We start from the raw sequence: 21635 nt of genomic DNA, 5'->3' as shown, positions 1-21635 counted from the left end.
CGGCGAAAAAAGAAAAAAAAAAAGCCAAGCACCAAAGGGTACAGAGAGCGATTGTTGCACAAGCTGTGCGAATGGCTCTAAAAAAAAAAATGTAACAACAAAATAAAACTACCTCATACATACCAATTGCATGTATTCGTTGGTAGTCAACTTTGATAAGGAAGAGTCCTCAAAATGGGAAAGGACAAAAATCGAGGTTACAATGAGGACACATCAAATTCAATACAGTATGTTTCTCCAGAAAGACAGATCATCTAAGAAATGATTAAAACTAGAATATGCTGGTAAAAGTTAGAATGGACACAAAATGCCTTAAAATATTGTTACAGTATGATTCTATGTACACATGTTGGTGTAGGCCAACAAGAAGGAGTACCGCCGTATACCCAACCCACCCCTCGCTGTGAGACACAAGCATCCCCAGATCGCCAATGTGCAATAGATAGATAGATAGTTAGAGATAGATAGATAAATAGATAGATAGATAGATAGATAGATAGATAGTTAGAGATAGATAGATAAATAGATAGATAGATAGATAGATAGATAGATAGTTAGAGATAGATAGAGATAGATAGATAGTTAGAGATATATAGAGATAGATAGATAGTTAGAGATAGATAGATAGATAGAGATATATAGATAGATAGAGATAGATAGATAGAGATATATAGATAGATAGAGATAGATAGATAGATAGATAGAGATATATAGATAGATAGATAGAGAGAGATAGATAGATAGAGATATATAGATAGATAGATAGATAGATAGATAGATAGATAGATAGAGATATATAGATAGGTCGATAGATAGATAGATAGATAGAGATATATAGATAGATCGATAGATCGATAGATGGGTAGAGATATATAGATTGATAGATAGAGGGAGAGATAGATAGATACTAGATAGATAGATAGATAGATAGATAGACAGATAGATAGATTGATACATAGAGAGGCGGTAGTGGTGCAAACCTGATTGGTGGAGGCAGTTGCGAAGGGAACGCTTGTGGCAGATGAGGTGGCTGCAGACACAGTGGCTGGAGTACCACCATGCATCATGGGAACTTTTTTGGAGGGAAAATCATGTAAGCAAAAATACACAGAGGAGCAGTGTAGCCACATACACACCAGGCAAATGAGGGAAGGAGAGAAGAGGGACACAGAGAGGGATTCGATTTAACGGTTCCCTTTCCTCCCTCTGCCGACATCTCGTGTTTGGAGAACTGGATTTGCCGTTGTGGCGTCTTTACTTAAACATTTGTCTGTTTTTAAAAAACTGTACGACTTATTCTATACTTTCTTGGTTGATACTAAATGAGAACTACCTTTATTTTATTTTATTTTATAAAAAAACAACATACAAATAAAAAGTGGCGTAACATGAGTCTTAGAGTCTTTATGGCAGAGGAGATAACAGGAAGGTTATAATTGAACTCCCTCACTATTTTAAATTATTTTTAAAGGGGTCTTAATTGATGTCAGGTTAGACCAGCCAGAAGCCAAGTTTAGAAGAGCATGAGAACGAGAGTGGTCAAGCAATATACAGTAGGTGTACACAGAGAAATTAACACAATAAATGTCAGTTAGTCTGATATTTTGGTATCATTTTAACAGGTAATATACAACATTTACATTTCACATTATGTCTTTCCTCATGTGGACTCTTGCTAATTCGTCACATCACAAAAAGTGTCTTCACGCGACCAAAACAGTGACTCTCACGTCACCAAAATCTCATATTAACAAGACAAAGCGTCTGTGAACGCGACACGGTAGAACGTGATGGCCGGATTTTGATGGCGTGTGAGTCGCGGACATGAGGTAACAGATAACTGAAGAAGGAAAGCTGGAACCTACCAACGCTGGTTGCAGGTGTCATGCACAATATTGAGCCTGCCCATCATGCAGTGCAACAGGAAGTGGATTGGATAGGGGAGAGAAATCAAAACAGCCCGTCACAAGGTTCGTTAGAGTGAGGGGGGGAGAGATAAGGTGGGAAAAAAAAGGTTAATATCTCTTTGACACAGTCATCAGTGATTGGAAAAGGCGAAGGGTTGAACTCATCATAGTCTGTTAATCAAATGAAAGTATGAGTACAAACTTTTGTCTGAAGTGTAATGCATATGAATGTGTAATACACCAAGAGGGACAGTGCAATTATGGTTGTGACTATTTAGTATTAAACATTATATACACACTCTAGACAGAAGTAAGAGGAACAGTAGATGAAGCCAGACTCTGCAGCCTGATGTTGTTTTTTTGTCAAGATACCATTAATCAACCCATCCAGCCCCCTTCATCCCGGCCCAAGCCAAAGCCCCAGCCACGTTGTCTCATCAAAACATGAGCGATCGCACCGTGGGCTCTTTGATCAAGTAGTAAAATCTCCTTTTCTCTGACAAACGTCCATGCCTTCCTCAATCAGCCTGCGTGTACGAGGAGAAGCAGGAGGCAGCTATGTAAAGTTATATTAAGGCAATTAGTAGGCAAAGAGATATTCTAATCTGTTCTCAACACCTCTAGTGATCATGCAGTGCCATACAAAGCATAATGCACAATTGTGTTAAAGCATTAAAGTTCAGGTTCACCAAATATAAAATCTGTACCCTCCCTTTATCTAAATTTAAAAAGGAAGAAAATAGTCCACAGCTGATCTGTTCTGCAGTCTACCACTTTGCACAACTCCAGTTAAACAGAAGCCAGGTCACACTGATCCAGGCATCCTCTGGGCGGCCAGAGCACTAGCGGTGGTTGCTTTCGGAGCCATACCTGATGGGAGGAAAGCAGCCTGCTGCTGAAACTGCATGTTGGCCAGCGCCTGCTGGTACTGGAGCATGCCAGTGTTAAACATGGCAGAGGCCCCGTTGGCCTTTTCCAGGGCTGCCCGCTTAGGCAGGGGAGCCATGACACTAGGGGCGATGCCCTGCTCAGCCAGATGGAGGGAGGTCAGTGAGAAAGGAAAAAAAGAAAAAGAAAGAGAGAGTGGTGTGTGGAAAAGAGAAAGAGAGTTGGAGTGTTGGAGAGAGGCAAAAAAAAGAAAACAAAAAAGGGTACATACGTTAGAGAACATCATAGGAACAGCGTCACAACATCCTTGTGTGTAGAACAACAACAATATCATCATCATATCATCAGTAGCAAGCAAGCAGCAGTCTGACACAAGTACTACACAAGCAGGAGCATGGTGCCTACTGGAGCTACTGGCTAACAAGCATTAATTCTAATTATATTATCTGAAAGCTTACTTAGATTCATTACCTCTGTACTCCTAAGACTGACTAAGTGCAAAATAAGCAAGCATTAACGTTTAAAACAATAAGGCTGCTAACAAGAGGTGGAACAGGTAGGAAGCACAGAGAGAGGGAGGCTGCACTGCTAGCTCCATGATAAACTGTGTAAGCCATGTTTAAGTGATGGTTCACTCTCAGGCACGTTTCAAAAATGGTCTCAGGCCAAGCGACATGAGTCACAAAGACTGTGGATAAAAAAGTGTCAGACGTTACACCATGAAATTCTCTGCATGTGGATTTGATCTTGGAATGAGGCCATTCTTGAAGTCTGAATATCTGTGAGAAAAGATTTGATGATGGAGTGAACTATCATTTGAACTGTACCCATCTGTTATGGTGGGATCAATCCTGTATGATTTTAAAGACTGTTCCTCTTAGCCCCACCCTTATCCATCTGACATGCACTAGCGACACAGACATGCACACATTTGATTGAGCTGCTCCACAACACTGACCACTGACTCGGACGTTAAGACTGAAGCCATGCCACCATTATAGAAGCTCTACTTCCCTAGCTCTCACTGACTTTTGTTAAACAGGCGACAGGTGATGAAGTGATTGTGGCTCCTTGTCCCACATTTGAAATTGTGTCTGAGGTAGTTTATACGTGACTGTTTAATTTTTTTGGGGGGGGGCGGCGGCACCGAAAGCCACAATCATTTCATCACAGGCAATAATGACAGTTTCAACAGGAGGAAAAGACAGACATTGCACTGAGACAACGACAACAAAAATAGCTAGGTATCTTTGGTTAAAACACTGCTCTACAACAAAGCCACATGCCAAGCTAAAAGGTGAAAGGTCATAGTACCAGGTCAAAGGTTGCGTCGAGGGGTCGCTTCAGTGATTTGACAGCCGACTGAGTCTTAATTAGCAGGCAGCGAGCACATGATGGCAATGGGCCAATGGGGTTCAAGCGCATTAACATAAACCAGCAAGCAGAGGTGCATCATGGGGGCAGCAGTGCAGTTTGGGTATAGGTGAGAAAAAACAAAAACAAATAAAAAACAAATCATTGGAATGCAATATACAAGGGGAGAACAGGACTAAGGCATGCACAGTGTGGACACTAGCTCTGCTGCTCAACAGTTACATGATCATCAATAATCAATGATAACTACTAATCTACATTAGTTATTGGCACACAAAGATGGATGGATACAGCAATGAGAAAATTATTCAATCATTACTTTAAGTGGGTCTCAGTAATGTTGGACAGAATGTATAGTTTATAAGTTTCTGTTTCACTATGTAGTCATGGTCATATTACGGTGATTCACCCTGAGTCAATAAGAGCACGAAGAGTGATCAACAGACAGAAGTGTGGCTGCACTATTATTCACAGGTGCTTTTACTGCAGCACAATGAATCCCTTTTTTTAAAATAATGTCAAGAGGAAGAGAAGTACAGTAATAGATAGGAAGAACAGAAACAATCGAGTCACAAATAAGACCAGGGCACCAGAGAGAGGTAGACAGAGGAAGTGACTCTCTGCTTGTGGCCTGGGATTAGATGAACACCTCACTTCAGGGACGAGCAATGACAAAATTAAGAATGTGCCATGGTCCCACCCTTCTTCATATCATCCAGCTCCAAGGAGATTTTACCCAAACCCACATGCAGACCTTTAAAATTTGACCTGGCAAAAGCAGAACTGAAAAGCTACATGATACAAACCAGGTTGGTGAGACACATTCAAACATGAATGTGAGTGTGAGCCACAGAACATATTCCTTTGTAGGTCATTTCATTTATAATAGAAGTACATTTAAAACTTACTGAGAATATGGCTGTTGTGGGGGTGTGAATGAGTGGGTGCCCGCGCTCGTACAGACTGCTCACCATGGCTGCGGCGGCTGTGGCCTGGTTCACCTGGTGCTGTGTCGCCTTGATTTTAGCCTGCAGGTGGGCTGGCGGGTGAAAGTACTTGCACTTTTCCCGGGAGCAGCGGCCCTTGATGTAGTCCATGCACACGGTGACGGTGTTGTCGTTGGTGTCGATCATGGTGCTGTCGGCTGGGTGGGCGAAGCGACAGTCGTCCTCGCCCCGGGAGCAGTTGCCCCTCTGGTACTCCCGACAAACCTGGAGATGAGGTGAGAAACAATGAAACGAGAGGCCCGGCACAGTATGTGGGTACAGCAGAAGAATAGTTGTGTATTTGTTGTTTGACTCATCAAGTTTTCAGAGTATAAGTACCAAAATCCATTTCACTTAAAAATTCATGAGACCTACAGTCCAATAAATAGTTCAAAATGCATTACAAGATCGTATTCTTCTTGCTGTGAGAAAGCAAATGCGAAGCCCAAGATCTACACAGACATACTGTTTACAATGTACTTCTTGTTTTCCAACTTCTGTTAGATATCTAGTTCCTATATTTGGTCGTGCATGGAGATTACACTGAGGAAGTTCAAGGCTACACTGAAACCTCTGCACTCATTATAAAGATCTTCTATATGAGGAACTGTGGCGTGTTTCCTGGAGTGTGAGTAACTCTCAACCCTCAAACACATTTAAAAGTCCATATTTGAGACACCAGAGGGCAGCACTTTCTTATGAATCAGAGTCAACATGAATGCATGGGTATTACGTGGCTGCTATTTCCCTTATTTCTGTGCCGACGCTGGTCTCAACAGATCTGCCACAAATATGTTTTGCTCTGATCAGGGGTTACAGTTGTGAGTTTGATGAAAAAGAAGGTGCCTCTTTGCCGTTTTTTTAGTCTATTACTGTACCAGCACTTTGGAAACCATTACTGCTTCCTACACTCAAATAAATACTCAACAAGTTCAGGCTCATTTCTGGTGCTTCTCTAGTGTTGTCAAGCAAACGAAAGCACAAACGATATTGAACAAGACGAGGCTGAATAAATGAGAGTGAAAGTTCATCAAAACAGCATCCAACTCTTATTACAAAACAACTCGAGCAAATAAAATATATTAGTGTATGTGCATGGACTCATTCTAATTTTATTTTAATAAGCTTTCACTTTGCATCGCAGTACTTGTTATTAATATTACAAATCAGTTTCAGAAATAGTTCATGCAAGTTCAATGGTTGTTGTTTTTCTTATGCTTGTTTAACCACTTGTTAACTGCACTTGTCTTGTTTATGGGCTCATTAAATCCTGGGCGACACCACTCCCAAGAGACACACAAACATGACGTACAGTTGAATAGAGCTATCACTAGAAAATTCTCAAAGTAGGGAGTTCTTTGCCACATATTACCCCCTTGCTCCAAAACAAAATGTTGAGAAATCCACATCGTATCCATTAGTCTGTCTGTTACCTCAAGTCTGTCTGTTCTCAGAAGTTTCTGGGCAGCAGCAGCGGCAGCGTTGGGAACTTGGCCGACATTGGGGCTTGAGGCCATGAGGACAGGGGTGCTGGGTAGGATCTCTTGCGGCATCAGGCTTGGTGACACAGGGCTCAGGTAGGGATTAAAGGCCGCGGCTGCGACTGCTGCTGCTGCACTGGCATTGGTGGCCAGGCCTGGCGTCACCGAGAACATGGGCTGGATGAGAGAAAAGGAAAAGCAGAAAAATGAAACCACTGTGGATAAAACCGGTGAAAACCCACAAACGAAAACGGGAAAATAGCGGGGCTGACGGAAAATGACAGAAAGAGCCACAGACAGTGAAGGAGCTTTATATGTGTGAGCTTTTACATTGCATGTGGTCTCACCATGGGCAGTAGCTGTGCTGTGTTCATACGTGTGTGTCCTCTCACCATATGGGGTAGCTGTGTGCCGGGCATCATGGCATTGAGCTGCATCTGCTGTGCCAACATGGCCATGTTCTTCTGCTGGATCAGGTTGTTCCTGCCATTGATCTCCAGCTGGGTCTTTAGGTGAGGAGGAGGGTGCAGATACTTGCAGTTCTCCCTGGAACAACGGCCCTAAAGGAGGAAGTGACAAAATGCACATATACTGTAAGTTAGGCTGTATTCATATTGAAAATGTGGTATCTGTAAAAAATACGGACAACTATATGATGAAAAATAAAGGGTAGAGGTGCTGTTTTCTTTACTGTCTCATGAACCGGGCTGAGATCCTGCCAAGCTGACTTCTTTAAAAATACATATTTCGTTGTGGTTTCTATTTCAACCATGATCATGTTCCATGTAACTATACATTTGGAAATGTAAGAGAATGGAGAAATGTGTAAGGGGGTTATATGTGAAACGTAAGCTCAGTACCTTGTTTATAGCTAGCTCAATGTCAGACATTCAAAATTGACAGTAGGTTCTGGGCCGGGTCTCGCACTAATTGTTACGAGCTTGCTATTTCTGTAGGTCCCAGCAGGGACATGTGAACGTGTGTGCATGTTTGTGTTGTGTGTTGTGTGCGTGTGTGTGTGTGCGTGCGTCTGCACTCGCCCCAGGTGGTCATGACACTGTGGTGCTGCTTTCAAGACATCCAGCTTAGCTACATGTTTAACTGACACTATAAATACTGCCCTCATATGATCCGTATGTATATTATATCAGCAGTCATCTGGAGGTCACACTTCAAAGCCTTTGAATAATTATCTCAGACAGGGATCCCTTTTTGCTGCCTGCTGTGAGTCTCCAATTATAACTTCAGTCTGGGGAAGGAGGAGTTTAGGAAGAAGTCTGACATACATACACGCACCAGCAAGAATGCATACTCAGTAAAACGTGCAGATCAAGGTCGTGTTCCCCTAACAGGTGGCCGATCACGCAAACATCGGAGAAATGCCGACACAAACACGTCCACGGTTCAGGAAAGACATGTATGTACTTTCAGCCCTGCGGTGCAGCTGAGCTGACTGTGGCAGCCTGTGCCCTCCCTTGCTGACAGAGCTGTCCCCAGTGGGACTCAGCTCTAAACTCTGTCATGACTTCATTCCATTCTCCCATCTCTCCCACACTTTCACTGACACTGGATCAGCAGACAGGTGTGAGGGGAAACGAGGGGGAGATTAGGAGCAGGGAGTGAGACACTTAAATGACAGGGGGGGAGCTCTTTATGCTATTTTGTTTAATCCACTCGTCTGAAGTTGAAATTTCAAGCTCTCTTTAGGTCCCCCTTTTTGACACGAATACAGCATCAGTGGAGCAGGATTACAGCCCCTGATTTCTTTCCTAATGCCACAGCACATAGATGGAGAGTTTGTCAGTGGTCTGTTTCCACATAAAATGTCCGGTGGTGAGCTAAATAAAGTGAAGCATAAATAAAATTGGTGTTTATACAGCTTTGAATCCACATTTAAAGGCGAGATTTTGTGTTAACTGAGTAAAGAAAAATTCAACCGAGGCATAACCTTTCCGTTAACAAGACTGACCAGGTTGTATGCCAATCACTCTACATACGCTGAGCTTGCATTCAGAACAGTGTCTGACACTGACAGCGCTGAGAGGTGTGTGCGTGGGCAAGTGTTTCATGTCATGTGTGTGAGACGAGGAGCTGAAAGCAGGTTCTAATAGAGTGAGAATGGCATGCGTCGGAGGGAGAGTGAGTTTGTTGAGAGTGCATGTGTGTGTGTGGAAGGGGGGCTGGTTGCGAAAGCATGGAGGATCACGTTGCTTTTACCCCACATAACCCCGTCTGTTGACCTTTGGCTCAACAACTGCAGCTGTAAACGCGCGTGAGTGTGTGTGTGTGTGTGTTAAAGGTTATAGGGATGTGTTAAAGAAAGAAATACGTGGTTTTGACTTTAGCTCACAACATTTACCTTCCTGCTGAATCATCCAAAGGGAAAGCAATCAACTAACACTGGCTGCCATTTTGAATTAAAAATCAGGTCCCAGGAGAGGAAACGTCAGGCTGCATGATTGTTACACACAGAGAGAGAGAGAGAGAGAGAGAGAGAGAGAGAGAGAGAGAGAGTCATAGTAACTCTGCATAGCAAGAGCTGCATAGGCTGCGTCAGGGAAATTTTAGAACTTGCAGAAGACGTGATCAGTCTGGGTCATCACATGCAGGGAGGAGAGAGGGAGAGGAATGGAGAGGCAGACATAGATGGGAGGAGGAGGGGAAAGAGGAGGAGGACGTTGCCCCTCACATCATGTTTGTGACTGTTTTTTGTGACATCAGCGGCCTTGAGGAGCAGCTAGAGACGGTGTCCACGGCAACAGAGCAGCCAGTCACTCCTGCTCTCACAATGCTGTGATTCCTGGAATCTTGCTGATAGCTGGTAGATACGGGAACTCCGCAGAGATAACACTACAAATACAGACCACAAGAGTAGAGGGCATCCACAGTCTGCCCCGGTCTGTTGTGGGTATTTTTTTATATCTGCGTTATACAACTACCTTATAAAGCTGTTTCTCCAGATAAATACTACAGATATCATCTATATACTTTTCTAATCACTGACTGTTTTGTCACCATTGAGAGAACTGAAGATGAGAGTTACATTATTGTGTCACTATTTAAAGGCAAAAAAAAATCAGATGAGCTATAGAAACCCATAGAAAGCTTCTAGCCACATTTTTTCCATGTCACTGTTTGAGGAAATACCTGATGAGAATGTGATTAGTGAATATACTGATTTGTCATTGCTCTGTGCTTATGCCAGAAATGATGAAAACAATAAGGCATGCAGCTTGGGAATGATTCATCCACGTCATTAGTTCAGTCCCCAGAGTCCACAGTCAGTGCAGCCTGATGAGCAGAGGGCAGTTACAAATTTGCTTTTACAAACATGTGTTCTAGGAATGTTTAATTTTTTAAACATTATAGGTGCCAAGGTTGATATTAGTTTCACAGCAGCTATACCCTGAGCCTTATGGCAAGAGATCCTGACCACAGTGTTTTACCAAGGGCCAAATAATCCGAGATAAAAACACTGAAAGATATATTAAACTTTAATACCTCTAAGAAATTGTTATAATAAAATGTCTAAAAATGTCAAAATGATTGTAATTGTAATTAATGGTTGCTTTTGTAGTGGATACAAAAGTAAATATCAAATAGTTGTATATCTCAGTTTGAAAAATATTTTCATAAAAGCGCATTAATGCACAAAAATATTTAGAACCAAGCCAAGTTTTAATCTAAAATACAATATCATATTATTTTGTTCTATTGCCAAGTCAATCACAACGTATAAGAAAGCATGGCCAAACTTAACAAGTACACGGTGCTGGACAGAAGAAAACCAGAAGACAAGAAATGTTCCCCCACCAGTTGAGGCTGTCAATAACTTTTTAAAGAATTCCCAGTTAATGTTTCGGGCACAAGAGTAATTAGCTAGTGTCTAATTTCTCGACATCTGATATTGTCAAGTCAACCCTTTTTTTTTTTTTTTTTTATCAACTTGCTCCTGCTGCTCTACTGACCCCCCTTCAGCTCAGGCTGTATTTTGTTTTATCACAGGGGGGGTCGTCTGTTTTTCCCCTGCTGAGATCTAACTTGCCAAACTCCAGGCCAAACTGGGAACAATAATCCCACAGGCTACCGTGCACTCCGATTGATGATAAGTTGTAATAACATGTCCCACCCTGATCGCTCTCTCTCTCTCTCCAAACTCTCTGTCTCTCGCCCTTAGTCACACACCCTGCTTTTGTGACTGTGTGGGATTTAAACAAACAATGAACCAATGTATAAAGAATGCTGGGTGGGTCTGTATCCCAACCTTTTGAGGAGATGAGATGAAGCATGCAGCAAGATGCAGTAATGCGCATGTGTGTAAGTGAGCGACTGAGAGGAAAAGTAAAACAGTGGAATAGTGAAGAATAAGGGCAACAGTAAAATGAATCTAATAAAACAGCAGCTCTCAACATTTTTGACTCGTGATTGTTGCTGTGGTTGGTTTGTAAACCACCAAGCACTTTAGATCCAGAATACATCACTGTCTGCTATGAACTGTTGCTGGGAAATGTCTGTTTGGTATCAGGGTGAAAGCAAAACAGCAGCATTCAGTTTATATGCTTCATATCTGGGACAATCTACCTGAAAAAGTAAGTCTGTCAGAAGTTGTTTTATCCTACATCTTGAAACTTTAAATTCTTTGAAAAACTGCCGTTGGATTAAATTATAAGAATATTCATTAACCTCATACACTGCATTAGAACAGTCTTATTACAAGGTGTCTTTATACATTGCCTCATATTTGTTTTTAAGATCTTGTCTTAAAGTCTTATGTAAAACACGTTAAATTGCCTTGTTGTTGAAAGGTGCTAATAAATAAATGTTTCAATAAACTCTGTTTAAAACAAAGCTACATAATATATTCTAACAGACTGCATATGTTAGTGAGTACAACCAAAGATTGATTCTTGTTTTTATTTTAATAATTTAACAGTGGCCTGAGGAGGTAAATTGTATAATACACAAAAATAAAACCCAAATTAGAAAAAAAGGAACAAGAATCTTCTCATGAACCATTAGATCTCTCATGTGACCTTTCAGAGGGTCCCAACCCCCAGATTTGGAACTACTATAAATAAAGTTTCCTGCAGGCGTCAGATTGTGTCCAAAACCTTCTTCAAGGTTTATTAATTCATTCCAGTTACCTCTAGATGTTTATCTGTTTTGCACTCCTGATATGAAGCATCACCAATTAATGTATGTTAATTCGACATAATAATATACTGCATATCATCTTTCACAGTTACTCATTATACCCACATCCAGTGTTGTGCTGGATTCAGTCGTGTGGGGTTCTGGTGTGGAGCTACGCTGCTCTCTGCCCTGTGTTCCTGTGACTTCTGTCTAAACATACGCAGAGATGAAAGCCCCGTCTCCTCACACATACTGTGAGGGAAGCTTTGTTCTGCTGGAGAGCAAAGCAAAGACTCAAAGGAGTGAGCTCAGTGGTCAGTCTCTCCGTCTATACTGTGAATTAAATATAAAACATATCAACTGACCAAGTGCTGATCATCTTACAGGGCATCCGGACAGTCAGTAAGACAGCTTGCAAATTACTTGAAATTTAGCAAACCAGAAACTGAGCATATTGAGACGTGGTAGTGTAATTGGGTGTTCAGTGCATTTGCAAGCATTAAGCAACCAAATGAGTAGTCAGCAATTCATAATCAATAATATCCTTTTACAGTGCAGAGTACAATGGATTTCCTTTTTTGTTTTTAGCCACTTAAATGTGCATTAAATTAGCTGAAAAGTTCATTTGGAAGAGGGTGAGGAAGACCTTCCAGATCTACACAATCTTATGTGAAGCAGGGTTGTGCCTTTGCAGGCTTGAATTTCGGTATCAGACCATCAACACTTGTGAGTGTGTCTGTTTCTCCCCCATGGGACTCAAAGTACATAGCGTTGTGCAGCTTAGTGGTCGGGGAGTTGATGTGACCAGTGGGGCTTATGGAGATATGGAGGAGGGAGGGAGAGTTAATCTATGATAATAGTTGCAATATGCCTCCCTGTGACGCTTTACTACACTAGACCAAACAGCAACGAACAGAAAAGGATCATGAACCACAGATGAGATATGACGTGGACCACGCTGAGGAAGATGAGGTCAGCCAGAGAAACATAACATGTTTGTGGGGATGGACATTTTGAGGAGATTCTAAAGTTTTAGGAATAATCATTTAAAGAAATAATGTGCGCGCGCGCACACACACACACACACACACACACACACACACACACACACACACACAGATGAGTTATTCACACTTCAGAGGGTGTTGGTTCTCAGAAATGCCTCAGGTCAGATGTCACGTACACAGGAGCCCAGGATCCAAACTTAGACCTCTCTGTTTCTGACCCCCTCCTCTCCCTCGCTATCAACCCTCTATCTCTTCTCACATGAACACACTTTCATGTGACTTTATTTACGCCAGGTTTTTTTCTCTACAGTCTCTGTTAACAGTGAAGTGCTGCCTCTTCTCCCGTGAAGGCTAACAAGGTTATTTCCACACTTTTCATTATTAGTAATAACAGAGCAATCACACAGGTATCGATCTAGGCAGCAGCAGTTTATGAAAGCCATCCAGTGCTCGCAGCGTGAGTGTTCATGAGGGCGGCCTGGGAACTTTCATTTAATCATCTGCGAGTGAAGCTTCCCAGTGAGATAGAGAGAGAGAAGAGTCAGTGCGCAGAAGTCACAAGGTCCAGACGGCCTCTGAGCGTCAGTAACATTGCTGTTGTTTCTGAAATGAGTTGCGCTCTTGTCTCTGTCTGAAAGCCTCACAGGTTTAAGAAGGATCAAACGTTGCCACATCAAAACTTGAGACATGAGTAATCTAAAGACATGTGATACCAATAGTTCTACCTATCTATGTAAGCTCTTTTTTTTTTTTTTAACAGACAGCTCTTATTAAAGAGCAGCCACATGAATAGAAAATGTACTTTTACAATTCCCCACCAGATACACTAATCGTCTTTTGCTTTATGATGAGTATTAGACAACTCTAAAAGTCTTAAATAAAAGAAGAGGTAAATTTCATATAATACAGGGCGGGTAACAAAGACAGAAAAATCATTTGACAATGGGAAGATAGATGTATGCCTTCCCTATCTTCTTGTCTCATGCAGATTCCATCTTTAGCTACATCCATATGACCATGTTTTTGTTTGAAAACGCATCAACTCAAAAGCCACTATAACAAAGTTTGGAAATGCTGTTGGCTGCGTTTAATTTTGAAAACTCAGAGGCGGTGTTTTAGGAAGTAGATGTATGGAAACAATGGCTTAGACACTCATAACCGCTTGTCGATGGCTGATTAATAATACAGAGACAAGCTATTGTTTAAGCAATTCCTGTTTCCACTGGCTCGGGCATGCCCAGTGTGTATGAGTGGTCATGTTATAAATGTTTTCAGGTGCATTAGTATGAACAGGAATAAAATCTGATATGGCACCAAAATGCTCTTATGGACAGAGATTGTTTTTGGTGGTTTTTAGTCCAATGAATAGGCAGCAGTATGGATGCAGCCTTTGTCGTTATTGTTTCACAGTAGCAGCTTTGCGATGCATCGTCACACATCAAAAGCTAAAAAAAAGTTTGGAGGCAGCATGTCACTACTCCTTTCCTCTTTTCTATACCTTTGTTTGATCCTAGCTTTCTGTTCTCCCTTTCTAACCCCCCCCCCTATCTGCACAAGGGTTCACCTCCCCCTCAATTCTGTTACACCTGTATTGTAGGAATGCAGAGAAAAAGTCTCTTCAATCAGCATCCAAGAAATAACCCCCCGGAAGATGATTAATTTGGTTTGCAGCATGATCAGATTTAATCGGGCGTGTATTATGCTAATCTGATATAACAGACTGTAATCCTATCCACAGCTCTAATCCCACTGTCAACTGGCCTAATCCTTTTCTGCATGTGATTATCTCCTCCGGATTTGGCACTACCACAAGCAAGATGCTGTCACTCTCCTCCTCTCTTACTCTTACTGCAGCGTATTCCTTCTTTTCTTGAGCTGCAGATGCAGGGAGACAAGTTAAGAATGAAACTGGTGTGTTTATATTGAGCAATAAAGCAAGAAGAAAACATCAAGAGGAATTACTGTCTTCTATTCTACTCAAAATAAACTAAATGTACTGAATTCTCCACATTGGAAGTTTCTTACTGAACTTAATTTACTCTCATTGTAGTTTTCAATCAATAAATCTATTAATAATTTAAATTACATTTACTTAGAAAAAACCAACATGACATCCTACCAATCAGGCCCAAATCCTATTCATGAATTCATAATTTTTAACTGGTCATACTATAATTAATCCAGAAATTGCCATAACAATGAAATCGAAGACAAGGAAATTTCATGTAATGATGTCTTTGAAAAATATGTTTTTGAGACAATTATAATAGGATTGAGAAAAGCAAAAAAAGCAAGGCTAATGCTACTAATTCTGATGATACATAAGCTAATAAATTACAAATGTAGAGGTTGCAGTGCAGTGTAAAGCAGTGTCAACAGAGACTAAGGTGGAATGTGCATGTCAAACAAAACTTATCAGGGGTAACGCTGACTGGAGTTCAGGCGGTGCCACTGTTTCAGGTCAGATTCAAGGACACATGATGGATCCTAACCTGCCAGGTTTGATGTGTTTATGTTCACAACTCAGACCTTCAGCTCAATGTCATGTGACAAAACAGTTTGCGACAATAAGTTGATGTTCGAGTAGATTTGTGATAAAAGTTTTCCCCTGGCCTACAAAGAGCATTTATAGGAATGCTGAATCAGATAAAAAGTTAAAAGTAATTAAGACCAACGCCATGGCTTTGACAGGCCCAGGGGCGGTGATTCTGAGGAAGGAATGCACTTTAGAAAAAAAACTAAATGGACAGAAAGAGCAACTGAGCAAGAGAAAAACAGATGAACAGGTAACATGACTGTGTTTGCCTCAAACTCTTGTGCCTTTCACTACCGCTACCAGAGGCGTCTTCTTCTCCCGCAGCCTCTGGCACGGACTCCTCAACATTTTGCCATCAACAGAGAGATGAGGGGCAGGGTAAACGAATGGGTCTAACAGCTGGCGAGAGGGAGGGGCAGTGTGAAAAGGTGTTGAGAGAGTTGAGTCTAAGTGAGTGGCTGCGCCCTCAAGCTCCTCTCTCACTTGTCTAATGGAGGATAATGGCTGAGCTGACTGACGACTGGATATGTGACTTTGCATGTGAGGGGTAATGAGAAAGTCGATAAGAGAGAAAAAGAAAAGGAGGATAATCGTGAAAAGCCAGTTTAGTTATGAGGCTGAAGCTCCATTTAGATTACACAAAACTATTTCACCCCTAAACGTCTAGTAATGTGCTATACATTTTTATGAATTCAAATCACATTTTTAATGCTAATTACAGTTTGCTTTTAATGTATTCACAATTATGAAGTATATTTTTATAGCATAGTTTTTGTCAGTAGTGGTAGAGTACATCATTCTCATGCCTGTCAATTCACAAGAATTCAAGAAAATGATGCACGCATATATCCATCATGCCACAGCACACACTCATTTATTGAAACCATTTGGGTCTCCTGCTGAATATAAAATAAAGTTATGTGCGTTAAAACAATGTTTTGCTGGATATGGGTCAAAAGTCCTGAACATAGAAATATATTGTCATATTTATGTCTGCAGGACTGAAAGGTTACAAACATTACTATTTGCTCTGATTAGTATATTCATCAGTTGTGAGGAAGTCTACACATTTAATCAGTTCAACACATGTATCCAATAAACTCTTACGTGGTTGTAAATCCTCTTATAAGTGACATACCAACAAACCAGTAGACATTTATGAGACAGCAAACAGATATGTGAGTTTTAAACCATCATCACTGTGACTTTGCATTTCAAGATGTTGGATCTGATCTGTCAATATTTTTTATTCATTTAATTTTAAAGCAAACATAACCCTCAGGCTATGTGAGGTTTTATGATATGTCTGTATGTCAAAGAGACAGACAGAGAGACAGAGAGGCGAGAGAAGTAATCATTGTATCAGTGGTGTTATAAAAGGGGCCCAGTGTGATGGAGGGACAGGGGCGGCTGACACTGAGAAGAAGAGACGGGCTGTTGTCGTTGATCTTCCGTCACATAAGCTCAAAGACAAAATGCACAGCCGCCCTGATCTGACAAGGATACACACAACATGAAATGAGCAGGCCACAGACCTACTCTGTGTGTCTGTAAGTGTGTGTGTCTTTGTGTGAAGGCTACGATTAATCTGGTCCAAACACAAATCCCTCTAGCATTTAAGTGAGAAAGCTGAAAGAATAGTTGCATGAATACCAGGAGGACAGAGATGTGAAAGAGCCTGGTTACTAACATGAAAGCCTCCATAATGTGACTCAGCTCTTATCAAGTGAAACCTGCTCATTTTAATCAGCCACATTAAATACGCAGCGCAGCCAAACAGAAGACAGGGCAGAGGCCCATGTGGTATCCTGTAAACAGTGTCTGAGTTATAGCCTTGCTGCGGTGCCCTGAGTGGAGATTAGCACAGTGCTACAGAAACTAAACCTTTTTCGATCAAAGATGCTTCTGAATCTTATTTTGACATTATAACACACTGTCCTATTTCCTTTTCTGCTCTGTGTTTTCTTTGGGCTAGAAATTGTTGGTGAGAAGCCAGCGAAGCAAGTAGTGTGAGGATCACACGTCTACGAGAGGCTTTGGATTCCACACTTCCCATCTGTGGCTGCTATTTAGATAAACACTGCATTTTTGTGTCTGCATGTGGCCCACTATTATTTAGACAACATTCAAAGAGGGTTCGATCGGTTTCTATCAAATACCCTGGACATTTTAAGAAATCAGCTCATTTGCTCTTAGATTCATTCACCTGCATGTTTATTAGTTACAACATTGGATAGAATGGAATCAATTAAAGATTCTGAGCTAAATTTAACAATTCAAACAAACTAAATTGTGCTATTTATTTTTCTATGGCCTTAAGCACTTTGTCACTGGCCACAGAAAGGACAACTGTTCGCTGCACGTGTGTCACAGCAGTGTCAAATACACATTAGCCTTCTGAACTCATAACCATGTGTTTACACACAGAGAGTGCATGACATGTTGATTTTACAGCCCAGAGATTGGCCAGACAATTTGTTTGAAATCATAAAAAACACTGTAGACTAGCAACACGGCTAATATTTACCGCACGTCTGTCTGGCCGGCCACCATTGACTTTGTGTGTCTGTTAGTTTTTGTCTATGTGTGTGTGTGTGTGTTAAACCTGACTGTTCCACCGAAGCAAAGAATATATACAGACTGTCAAAATATGGAACGCGAAATAAGAGGAAAGACAGATAGAGACAGACAGAGAGGGACGGAGAGAGTTTGAGACAGAGGGAGATAAATAAGAGGTATTCACCCGCCCTCTGCTCTGCAGGAATGTAATCTTGGCTCTGAACAGTGTAATAACACAAAGTAACTCGCTGAAACAGCACCACGAACACAGCAATAACACACACATTAACATGTGCACATGCTCACACTTGGTCTCTTTTTTTCTTCCAGAACTCAGACATGATGACAGTGGGTGTGTCTTGCTGGCAGGTGGACAAAGTACAAAGACTATGCCGTGACTATAATTGTGTGTGTATTCACACTTTTACTTGTCCATGCTAGACCATTATTAGGACTTTGGTTTATGACATGGAAGGCAGTGTTGGGGGCAAATAAGGACACGCTGCTGCTGCTGGGTTCACACAAAGTCATTGTTGATGTCACTCCAAGCAGCCTCTTAAAACTCACGCAGTGTGGGTTTATTTGCATGTGTGTGCATGTGTGTGGGTCTATAAGAGTGTAATGTGAACCATCCTGTCCAGGGATGGGTGTGGCCTGAAGTAAATGAGGCAAAAAAAACAGACCGAGCGGGAAATCAAGTAGAGGGAGCTACCAAAATGGGAGGAGAATGAAAACAAGCGACGGAGGAAAGGAGAAGGAGTGGAGGAGAAGTTGACTAGAATAGGCTTGCATGAGAAGTTGGATGGCACAGTGCTGGAAATAAATTGGCGGTTTTCCTCTGTGTGGGTGTGGTGGAGCTTATAGTTAATTTACTGTAGAGTAACCTATATTATGTCAGACTTATTCTAGTATAAACTCATAAGGCATGCATCGGCTCACTTGTTTCTGCAACCTGAGCTGACAATCATGCTCCAATATGTGTTTTAGTAAAGGACATACAGAACTGAACTGAAGTAGGTTACTTCCTCAAAACATCATGAACATTTTAAACTCTTATTGGATTTTATGTTAGTTACAGTACAGCTTAAAAGAGCACATGTTACACATGCTTCATCGTTATACTACATCACACACACACACACACACACACACACACACACACACACACACACACACACAACTTAGTATTAATTCTGTGGCCTAGATGAAAATTTAGCTCTGACTGATTTTCTTGCATGAGGCTTATATCATCCACATCTGATCACTGCCAAGAACATCTTCCCATGAAATATTTCAATTTAACTGTTACTGCTGTTTCTGGTACGTAGTCCCTGCTCTAATTCCCTCAGCATGGACTCCACAAGTGTGGTTTAGTCCAGGACATGTTTTTGTGTGTGTGTGCCATGTGAAAAGGAGGCCAGAAAGAGAGAGAGTGGCTGTTGGGGAAATGACTGGGTTTGGGTGTGACCTGCTCAGCTATGCACTGGTGATCATGTGAGACCTATTCTAATTTTACACTTCTCAAGAAGAAGGTCGATCCACTCTCATGGGCACGGAGTGTGTGCACATGAGTCCGAGGGGGGTACATTAGTGTGTGTGGGTGCAGGGGGTGCAGGACGTATCACGGGGAGCAATGTGGCTTCATGTAACAAAACTAAATCGAGAATGTGTCCCGTTTAAACCACTCATCCTGAGTGAGGGTGAAGTAGAACAATTTTTTTTTCTGTGAATGTGTTTGTGGGTTTATGTAAGAGGAAATCGTTGGGGTGTCTGTGCATTTATGGTTTTGGGTCTCATCTGCTGGTGTGTGCTAAAAATGAATCAACAGCCTTTGTTTCTGATTTCCTCCATTCTCCCTTTCTTTCTCTATTGCTCTCTCTCGCTAGCTGTTTTTTCCACTGTGGGTTTTAGCGACCCGTTCTGTTTTTCATTACCAGTGGAAAAATGGGGCAGTTGGTTAAAAAAAGTATCACCCATCTCCATTAATACATACGTCCTTGTGGAAAATGAGTTCAAACTGCTAAAATAGGCCCCTTGGTTCCTTCAAATAGTTCCATGTATCTGCCAGCTACTGCTCTCCACTGTCTGACCTTGACCTCAGCGTGAATGACAATTTAGACACATGTTCACATATCAAGATCCTTCCGCCTGTAGATAAAAACTAGACGGCTTTATCAGCAACCTGTCAGGTCCAGATAGTCAGGAGGTGTGGTATGTACATGAGGATTTCAGCTTATTACAAATTGGGTCTAACTTGTGTAGTCTTTAAACATTTAACAAACCCAATACATTTCTGAGATCTCTGCAAAACCGCAAAGTCTCTTCAACGAAGCATCAGGTCACATCACAGGTCATAATCAAGCAACAGTTTAGCAAGATTATCTAATTCTTTATGAGTAAAGCTAAAGAAATGATTTGCAATAATCGCTCTTACAAACAGAAAATTGTGTTCACATATCTAAATGTCATTCATTGTACTGAAGTATGATTTGTCACACTTACTATAGTTAATATGTAAGTACAAATATGATCATGTGACTGCTTGTGTTTCTTGCCCTGCCTGGCTTCTGTTTAGCAAAGTTGGCACATTCTCAATTTTTCTAATTAACTCAAGAGATCTATGGAAATTAGACAGAATGGTGGTTGCAGTCCCTTTCGATAGGATTAAATATTATTTAATTCATCTTTTGCAAATTTTGACACACAAACGCAGAGTTGTTGCCACATTGTGAGGAAACTTGGGACGAGTTCAGCTTGTTCACATATCTAAATGTCATTCATTGTACTGAAGTATGATTTGTCACACTTACTATAGTTAATATGTAAGTACAAATATGATCATGTGACTGCTTGTGTTTCTTGCCCTGCCTGGCTTCTGTTTAGCAAAGTTGGCACATTCTCAATTTTTCTAATTAACTCAAGAGATCTATGGAAATTAGACAGAATGGTGGTTGCAGTCCCTTTCGATAGGATTAAATATTATTTAATTCATCTTTTGCAAATTTTGACACACAAACGCAGAGTTGTTGCCACATTGTGAGGAAACTTGGGACGAGTTCAGCTTGGGCCCGACAATGTTCCTCTGTCCACATCTGGCTATAAACGCTGTTCTCTGAGTCGACTCACACACGCTGTCCTCATCATAACCCTACCCTGTTAACACACTGCCAATGGCCACGAGTCATCAATGTCTGGAGGGGCAGAATATAAACAGAGGTAAGAAAAAAAAGTGTGTGTGTGTGTGTGTGTGTGTGTGTGTGTAAAGGCTGGAAACTTTGGGTTGAGGTCCGCCCATCTCTAGAGATGAGTGTTCTGATAAAAAGACAGATTGTGAAAGACAAAGAATGAGAGAGAGAAAGAAAAAAGAGATGTTTGCTTTCCTACTACAAAATGGAAAAGTACTGCATACGGTGCCCCAATTCTGCCCCCATCCTTGCTCGAAAACACACACATCCATATAGAGATACACCCCCACCAACTGCCCCGAGGCCTCTGTGCAGGAAGTGGTTTGACTGAGTGAAAGCCGCATGATGACGCTATCACTTCGTTCCTCGCTCGCCTCTGAGACACGGTGTGCTCAGGGCACTCGCATAAGTTTGTACATGTTACAGACTAATCACTAGTGTTTTCCTATTCAAAAGCTGGCACAAGGCAGAGGGACTGGGCTGATGTTGTAAGTTCGTGCCACTGTGTTTATGTTCTGTGTAATCAGTCGGAAATACGAATGTCTCCTGTTTGAAAAGATGCAGTAACACCAGCCAAAA

General features: G+C 41.4%; 1 protein-coding gene across 50 annotated transcripts in view; it reads right to left on the bottom strand.

Moving 5' to 3' along the window:
* The window catches only part of mbnl1 (muscleblind-like splicing regulator 1), a 38667-nt gene that overhangs the window by 4239 nt on the left and 12793 nt on the right, over window positions 1–21635 (bottom strand). For 5 of the 50 annotated variants that reach the window (XM_069511268.1, XM_069511267.1, XM_069511270.1 and 2 more), the window contains exons 3-9: window positions 7029–7196; window positions 6589–6813; window positions 5141–5380; window positions 2778–2931; window positions 1866–1901; window positions 981–1072; window positions 124–150 (exon numbers count right to left, since the gene is read on the bottom strand). In XM_069511268.1, the coding sequence (XP_069367369.1) occupies window positions 124–150; window positions 981–1072; window positions 1866–1901; window positions 2778–2931; window positions 5141–5380; window positions 6589–6813; window positions 7029–7196 (942 nt within the window). Of the gene's footprint in view, window positions 1–123; window positions 169–980; window positions 1073–1865; window positions 1902–2777; window positions 2932–4109; window positions 4164–5077; window positions 5381–6588; window positions 6814–6983; window positions 7197–21635 lie in introns of all 50 variants that reach the window. The other 45 variants (XM_069511234.1, XM_020109929.2, XM_020109907.2 and 42 more) reach the window with 28 other exon arrangements.

Source organism: Paralichthys olivaceus, chromosome 16 (assembly GCF_024713975.1).
Source record: "Paralichthys olivaceus isolate ysfri-2021 chromosome 16, ASM2471397v2, whole genome shotgun sequence".
In the NCBI taxonomy this organism is placed as follows: domain Eukaryota; kingdom Metazoa; phylum Chordata; class Actinopteri; order Pleuronectiformes; family Paralichthyidae; genus Paralichthys; species Paralichthys olivaceus.
The sequence above is the reverse complement of the archived record's forward strand: the minus strand, read 5'-3'. Positions and strand labels throughout refer to the sequence as shown.